The 9,305-nt window shown below is 41.0% G+C and overlaps 1 protein-coding gene across 1 annotated transcript in view; it reads left to right on the top strand.

Moving 5' to 3' along the window:
• The window catches only part of lama5 (laminin, alpha 5), a gene marked incomplete in the record, with an annotated part of 207,409 nt that overhangs the window by 189,836 nt on the left and 8,268 nt on the right, over window positions 1-9,305 (top strand). The window contains 3 exon segments of the mRNA XM_029720356.1: window positions 7,686-7,815; window positions 8,307-8,476; window positions 8,627-8,822. Of these exon segments, the coding sequence (XP_029576216.1) occupies window positions 7,686-7,815; window positions 8,307-8,476; window positions 8,627-8,822 (496 nt within the window).

The raw sequence follows: 9,305 nt of genomic DNA on the forward strand, positions 1-9,305 counted from the left end.
AGATTATAATGTTGCTGCTCCTACTACTGCTAGATTATAATGTTGCTGCTCCTACTGCTGCTAGATTATAATGTTGCTGCTCCTGCTACTGCTAGATTATAATGTTGCTGCTCCTACTGCTGCTAGATTATAATGTTGCTCCTCCTACTGCTGCTAGATTATAATGTTGTTGCTCCTACTACTGCTAGATTATAATGTTGCTGCTCCTACTACTGCTAGATTATAATGTTGCTGCTCCTACTGCTGCTAGATTATAATGTTGCTGCTCCTACTACTGCTAGATTATAATGTTGCTGCTCCTACTACTGCTAGATTATAATGTTGCTGCTCTCCTACTGCTGCTAGATTATAATGTTGCTGCTCCTACTGCTGCTAGATTATAATGTTGCTGCTCCTACTACTGCTAGATTATAATGTTGCTGCTCCTACTACTGCTAGATTATAATGTTGCTGCTCCTACTACTGCTAGATTATAATGTTGCTGCTCCTACTGCTGCTAGATTATAATGTTGCTGCTCCTACTGCTGCTAGATTACAATGTTGCTGCTCCTACTGCTGCTAGATTATAATGTTGCTGCTCCTCCTACTGCTAGATTATAATGTTGCTGCTCCTACTACTGCTAGATTATAATGTTGCTGCTCCTACTACTGCTAGATTATAATGTTGCTGCTCCTACTGCTAGATTATAATGTTGCTGCTCCTACTACTGCTAGATTATAATGTTGCTGCTCCTACTGCTGCTAGATTATAATGTTGCTGCTAGATTATAATGTTGCTGCTCCTTCTGCTGCTAGATTATAATGTTGCTGCTCCTACTACTGCTAGATTATAATGTTGCTGCTCCTACTACTGCTAGATTATAATGTCGCTGCTCCTACTACTGCTAGATTATAATGTCGCTGCTCCTACTGCTAGATTATAATGTCGCTGCTCCTACTGCTGCTAGATTATAATGTTGCTGCTCCTACTACTGCTAGATTATAATGTTGCTGCTCCTACTACTGCTAGATTATAATGTTGCTGCTCCTACAACTGCTAGATTATAATGTTGCTGCTCCTACTACTGCTAGATTATAATGTTGCTGCTCCTACTACTGCTAGATTATAATGTTGCTGCTCCTACTACTGCTAGATTATAATGTTGCTGCTCCTACTACTGCTAGATTATAAAGTTGCTGCTCCTACTACTGCTAGATTATAATGTTGCTGCTCCTACTACTGCTAGATTATGTTGCTGCTCCTACTACTGCTAGATTATAATGTTGCTGCTCCTACTGCTGCTAGATTATAATGTTACTGCTCCTACTACTGCTAGATTATAATGTTGCTGCTCCTACTACTGCTAGATTATAATGTTGCTGCTCCTACTGCTAGATTATAATGTTGCTGCTCCTACTACTGCTAGATTATAATGTTGCTGCTCCTACTGCTGCTAGATTATAATGTTGCTGCTCCTACTACTGCTAGATTATAATGTTGCTGCTCCTACTACTGCTAGATTATAATGTTGCTGCTCCTACTACTGCTAGATTATAATGTTGCTGCTCCTACTACTAGATTATAATGTTGCTGCTCCTACTACTGCTAGATTATAATGTTGCTGCTCCTACTACTGCTAGATTATAATGTTGCTGCTCCTACTGCTGCTAGATTATAATGTTGCTGCTCCTACTGCTGCTAGATTATAATGTTGCTGCTCCTACTACTGCTAGATTATAATGTTGCTGCTCCTACTACTGCTAGATTATAATGTTGCTGCTCCTACTACTGCTAGATTATAATGTTGCTGCTCCTACTGCTGCTAGATTATAATGTTGCTGCTCCTACTACTGCTAGATTATAATGTTGCTGCTCCTACTACTGCTAGATTATGTTGCTGCTCCTACTACTAGATTATAATGTTGCTGCTCCTACTACTGCTAGATTATAATGTTGCTGCTCCTACTACTGCTAGATTATAATGTTGCTGCTCCTACTACTGCTAGATTATAATGTTGCTGCTCCTACTGCTGCTAGATTATAATGTTACTGCTCCTACTACTGCTAGATTATAATGTTGCTGCTCCTACTACTGCTAGATTATAATGTTGCTGCTCCTACTAGCTGCTAGATTATAATGTTTGCTGCTCCTACTGCTGCTAGATTATAATGTTGCTGCTCCTACTACTGCTAGATTATAATGTCTGCTGCTCCTACTACTGCTAGATTATAATGTTGCTGCTCCTACTAGCTGCTAGATTATAGATGTCGCTGCTCCTACTACTGCTAGATTATAATGTCTGCTGCTTCCTACTAATTGCTAGATTATATGTTGCTGCTCCTACTATACTGCTAGATTATAATGTTGCTGCTCCTACTGCTGCTAGATTATAATGTTGCTGCTCCTACTGCTGCTATATTATAATGTTGCTGCTCCTACTGCTAGATTATAATGTTGCTGCTCCTACTGCTGCTAGATTATAATGTTGCTGCTCCTACTGCTGCTAGATTATAATGTTGCTGCTCCTACTACTGCTAGATTATAATGTTGCTGATCCTACTGCTGCTAGATTATAATGTTTGCTGCTCCTACTGCTGCTAGTTAATGTTGCTGTCCTATACTGCTGCATAATGCGCTCTACTACTGCTAGATTATAATGTTGCTGCTCCTACTACTGCTAGATTATAATGTCGCTGCTCCTACTGCTAGATTATAATGTTGCTGCTCCTACTGCTGCTAGATTATAATGTCGCTGCTCCTGCTACTGCTAGATTATAATGTTGCTGCTCCTACTACTGCTAGATTATAATGTTGCTGCTCCTACTACTGCTAGATTATAATGTTGCTGCTGCTCTCTACAATGCTAGATTATAATGTTGCTGCTCCTACTACTGCTAGATTATAATGTTGCTGCTCCTACTACTGCTAGATTATAATGTTGCTGCTCCTACTGCTGCTAGATTATAATGTTGCTGCTCCTACTGCTGCTAGATTATAATGTTGCTGCTCCTACTACTGCTAGATTATAATGTTGCTGCTCCTACTGCTGCTAGATTATAATGTTGCTGCTCCTACTACTGCTAGATTATAATGTTGCTGCTCCTACTACTGCTAGATTATAATGTTGCTGCTCCTACTGCTAGATTATAATGTTGCTGCTCCTACTGCTAGATTATAATGTTGCTGCTCCTACTGCTGCTAGATTATAATGTTGCTGTTCCTACTACTGCTAGATTATAATGTTGCTGCTCCTACTACTGCTAGATTATAATGTTGCTGCTCCTACTACTGCTAGATCATAATGTTGCTGCTCCTACTGCTAGATTATAATGTTGCTGCTCCTACTACTGCTAGATTATAATGTTGCTGCTCCTGCTACTGCTAGATTATAATGTTGCTGCTCCTACTACTGCTAGATTATAATGTTGCTGCTCCTACTACTGCTAGATTATAATGTTGCTGCTCCTACTACTGCTAGATTATAATGTTGCTGCTCCTACTACTGCTAGATTATAATGTTGCTGCTCCTACTACTGCTAGATTATAATGTTGCTGCTCCTACTGCTAGATTATAATGTTGCTGCTCCTACTGCTGCTACATTATAATGTTGCTGATCCTACTGCTGCTAGATTATAATGTTGCTGCTCCTACTGCTAGATTATAATGTTGCTGCTCCTACTACTGCTAGATAATAATGTTGCTGCTACTACTGCTAGATTATAATGTTGCTGCTCCTACTGCTGCTAGATTATAATGTTGCTGCTCCTACTGCTAGATTATAATGTCGCTGCTCCTACTACTGCTAGATTATAATGTTGCTGCTCCTACTACTGCTAGATTATAATGTTTCTGCTCCTACTACTGCTAGATTATAATGTTGTTGCTCCTACTACTGCTAGATTATAATGTTGCTGCTTCTTCTACTGCTAGATTATAATGTTGCTGCTCCTACTGCTAGATTATAATGTTGCTGCTCCTACTACTGCTAGATTATAATGTTGCTGCTCCTACTGCTGCTAGATTATAATGTTGCTGCTCCTACTGCTGCTAGATTATAATGTTGCTGCTCCTACTGCTAGATTATAATGTTGCTGCTCCTACTGCTTTTAGATTATAATGTTGCTGCTCCTACTACTGCTAGATTATAATGTTGGTCCTACTGCTGCTAGATTATAATGTTGCTGCTCCTACTGGTAGATTATAATGTTGCTGCTCCTACTGCTGGTAGATTATAATGTTGCTGCTCCTACTACTGCTAGATTATAATGTTGGTCCTACTGCTGCTAGATTATAATGTTGCTGCTCCTACTGGTAGATTATAATGTTGCTGCTCCTACTACTGGTAGATTATAATGTTGCTGCTCCTACTGCTGTTAGATTATAATGTTGCTGCTGCTACTGCTGCTAGATTATAATGTTGTTGCTCCTACTGCTGCTAGATTATAATGTTGCTGCTCCTACTGCTAGATTATAATGTTGCTGCTCCTACTACTGCTAGATTATAATGTTGTTGCTCCTACTGCTGCTAGATTATAATGTTGCTGCTCCTACTGGTAGATTATAATGTTGCTGCTCCTACTGCTGGTAGATTATAATGTTGCTGCTCCTACTACTGCTAGATTATAATGTTGGTCCTACTGCTGCTAGATTATAATGTTGCTGCTCCTACTGGTAGATTATAATGTTGCTGCTCCTACTACTGGTAGATTATAATGTTGCTGCTCCTACTGCTGTTAGATTATAATGTTGCTGCTCCTACTGCTGCTAGATTATAATGTTGTTGCTCCTACTGCTGCTAGATTATAATGTTGCTGCTCCTACTGCTAGATTATAATGTTGCTGCTCCTACTACTGCTAGATTATAATGTTGTTGCTCCTACTGCTGCTAGATTATAATGTTGCTGCTCCTACTGCTAGATTATAATGTTGTTGCTCCTACTACTGCTAGATTATAATGTTGCTGCTCCTACTACTGCTAGATTATAATGTTGCTGCTCCTACTGCTGTTAGATTATAATGTTGCTGCTCCTACTACTGCTAGATTATAATGTTGCTCCTACTGCTGCTAGATTATAATGTTGCTGCTCCTACTGCTGCTAGATTATAATGTTGCTGCTCCTACTGCTAGATTATAATGTTGCTGCTCCTACTACTGCTAGATTATAATGTTGCTGCTCCTACTGCTGTTAGATTATAATGTTGCTGCTCCTACTGCTAGATTATAATGTTGCTGCTCCTACTGCTGCTAGATTATAATGTTGTTGCTCCTACTGCTGCTAGATTATAATGTTGCTGCTCCTACTGCTAGATTATAATGTTGCTGCTCCTACTACTGCTAGATTATAATGTTGTTGCTCCTACTGCTGCTAGATTATAATGTTGCTGCTCCTACTGCTAGATTATAATGTTGTTGCTCCTACTACTGCTAGATTATAATGTTGCTGCTCCTACTACTGCTAGATTATAATGTTGCTGCTCCTACTGCTGTTAGATTATAATGTTGCTGCTCCTACTACTGCTAGATTATAATGTTGCTCCTACTGCTGCTAGATTATAATGTTGCTGCTCCTACTGCTGCTAGATTATAATGTTGCTGCTCCTACTGCTAGATTATAATGTTGCTGCTCCTACTACTGCTAGATTATATGTTGCTAGCCCTACTGCTGTTAGATTATAATGTTGCTGCTCCTACTACTGCTAGATTATAATGTTGCTCCTACTGCTGCTAGATTATAATGTTGCTGCTCCTACTGCTGCTAGATTATAATGTTGCTGCTCCTACTACTGCTAGATTATAATGTTGCTGCTCCTACTGCTAGATTATAATGTTGCTGCTCCTACTGCTAGATTATAATGTTGCTGCTCCTACTACTGCTAGATTATAATGTTGTTGCTCCTACTACTGCTAGATTACAATGTCGCTGCTCCTACTGCTAGATTATAATGTTGTTGCTCCTACTGCTAGATTATAATGTTGCTGCTCCTACTACTGCTAGATTATAATGTTGCTGCTCCTACTACTGCTAGATTATAATGTTGCTGCTCCTACTGCTGCTAGATTACAATGTTGCTGCTACTGCTGCTAGATTACAATGTTGCTGCTCCTACTGCTAGATTATAATGTTGCTGTTCCTACTACTGCTAGATTATAATGTTGCTGCTCCTACTGCTGCTAGATTACAATGTTGCTGCTCCTACTACTGCTAGATTATAATGTTGCTGCTCCTACTGCTGTTAGATTACAATGTTGCTGCTCCTACTGCTGCTAGATTATAATGTTGCTGCTCCTACTGCTGCTAGATTACAATGTTGCTGCTCCTACTGCTGCTAGATTATAATGTTGCTGCTCTTACTACTGCTAGATTATAATGTTGTTGCTGCTCCTACTACTGCTAGATTATAATGTTGCTGCTCCTACTGCTGCTAGATTATAATGTTGCTGCTGCTCCTACTACTGCTAGATTATAATGTTGCTGCTGCTCCTACTACTGCTAGATTACAATGTTGCTGCTCCTACTACTGCTAGATTATAATGTTGTTGCTGCTCCTACTACTGCTAGATTATAATGTTGTTGCTGCTCCTACTACTGCTAGATTACAATGTTGCTGCTCCTACTACTGCTAGATTATAATGTTGTTGCTGCTCCTACTACTGCTAGATTATAATGTTGTTGCTGCTCCTACTGCTGCTAGATTATAATGTTGCTGCTCCTACTGCTGCTAGATTATAATGTTGCTGCTCCTACTACTGCTAGATTATAATGTTGCTGCTCCTACTACTGCTAGATTATAATGTTGCTGCTCCTACTACTGCTAGATTATGTTGCTGCTCCTACTATTGCTAGATTATAATGTTGCTGCTCCTACTGCTGCTAGATTACAATGTTTCTGCTACTACTTCTGCTAGATTATAATGTTGCTGCTCCTACTACTGCTAGATTATAATGTTGCTGCTCATTCTGCTAGATTATGTTGCTGCTCCTACTACTGCTAGATTATAATGTTGCTGCTCCTACTACTGCTAGATTATAATGTTGCTGCTCCTACTACTGCTAGATTATAATGTCGCTGCTCCTACTACTGCTAGATTATAATGTCGCTGCTCCTACTACTGCTAGATTATAATGTCGCTGCTCCTACTACTGCTAGATTATAATGTCGCTGCTCCTACTACTGCTAGATTATAATGTCGCTGCTCCTACTGCTGCTAGATTATAATGTTGCTGCTCCTACTGCTGCTAGATTATAATGGTGCTGCTCCTACTACTGCTAGATTATAATGTTGCTGCTCCTACTGCTGCTAGATTATAATGTTGCTGCTCCTACTACTGCTAGATTATAATGGTGCTGCTCCTACTGCTGCTAGATTATAATGTTGCTGCTCCTACTACTGCTAGATTATAATGTTGCTGCTCCTACTACTGCTAGATTATAATGTTGCTGCTCCTACTGCTGCTAGATTATAATGTTGCTGCTCCTACTGCTGCTAGATTATAATGTCGCTGCTCCTACTACTGCTAGATTATAATGTTGCTGCTCCTACTACTGCTAGATTACAATGTTGCTGCTCCTACTGCTGCTATATTAGAAGTTTAGTTTTCTAAGACTATATGTGATATACCACTATGTGTAGGACTTGGGCTATAACTGTTACTGTAGCCATGACAACGGGCTAACACCTCTACAATGACTGTACTCTACAGAGACAAGCCTTCTCAGATGGTGATGAATCTGATGAACGCTAACGAAAACATCAACGTTCCCCTAGCCTGTCCCGCTGCTAATAAACCTCAACAGATCCTGGCCACGCCCCCACGACAAAAGCATGTTAAGGTACCTAAAGCATGTTAAGAAACACAATATATAATGTATTATAATACTACTTCTATATCTGACACCATAGGTACACAATATATAATGTATTATAATAATTCTTCTATATCTGACACCATAGGTACACAATATATAATGTATTGTAATACTACTTCTATTTCTGACACCATAGGTACACAATATATAATGTATTGTAATACTACTTCGATATCTGACACCATAGGTACACAATATATAATGTATTGTAATACTACTTCTATAGCTGACAATAGCCACGTCCCTAAATAGCCGTGTCCCGAAATAGCTCCTTAAATGCCGTGTTCGTCCCACATTTCTGCATTACATTTTCCTTGCTGTATGAACCACTTGCTCTCTACCCTCCATGATGAAGTTATCATATCCCCCCCCCCTCCCTCCCCTCCCCTCCCCTCCCTCCCTCACCTCCCCCCTCCCCTCCTCCCTCCCTCCCTCCCCCTCCCCTCCCTCTACAGGGTAAACACAGGAAACCTGCGGTTGGTAGTGGTTCAGCGCGGCGGAATCGCAGTGCCAGGGAGTCCTGCCAGGGGGACCTAGCCAATCAGGAGGTCGGAGCTCTACACTTCAGTGGCTCCTCCCACAGCCACCAGCGCTACGACAGGCTACCAGAGTCCTTCAGCAGGACGTCAGTACCCCGTAACAACTAATAGTAGTACGGACTAAACAACCTCCACAGGGCTCTGTTTCAATAAAGATGAGGTTTTTTTGTGTCAATTGTTGTTCCATGTCCTGTATATGAATGTTATATATATATATCCTCTTCTCTGCCCCTCAGGCCTCACATCTCCATGGGTCTACGTGTGAACTCTTCAGACGGCCTGGTGTTCTGTGTGCCTGGTTCAGGACAGCGTAGCAGCTCTGTGATGACGCTGTCTGTCTCCGACGGACACCTGCTGCTCCTCGTCGACGGAGGGAAGAGGAAGACTAGCATCCGTTCGCGCAGGAAGTACAACGACGGACAGTGGCACACGGTGAGCGTGTGTGTGTGTGTGTATCTGTGTGTGTGTGTGTGTGTGTGTGTGTGTGTGTGTGTGTGTGTGTGTGTGTGTGTGTGTGTGTGGTATAACCAATGACATGCTATCTTACCACCATCCTCAGTAACACGCCAAGAACACTGTAATAATGTTTATTGATATCGAAATGGCACGTGTTTTTTGTCTGAACTCAGTACATATCAGTGAAGGCACGTGAATCTGGTCTCACGTTGAGACTGTAGTCTCATTGTCTTCCGTCCTGATTGAGATTTAGATCAGGATTGTGGTTCGTGTGTGTCTGACTTGTGTGTCTGACTTGTGTGTGTGTGTGTGTGTGTGTGTGTGTGTGTGTGTGTATCTGTGTATCTGTGTGTGTGTGTGTGTGTGTGTGTGTGGTGTGTGTGTGTGTGTGTGTGTGCTCTAAATCCTGGCACCATCAGTAACAGACCAGCGTAATAGCAGCATGTTTTTGTCTGCTTG

This window comes from Salmo trutta, chromosome 28, assembly GCF_901001165.1.
Source record: "Salmo trutta chromosome 28, fSalTru1.1, whole genome shotgun sequence".
NCBI lineage: Eukaryota > Metazoa > Chordata > Actinopteri > Salmoniformes > Salmonidae > Salmo > Salmo trutta.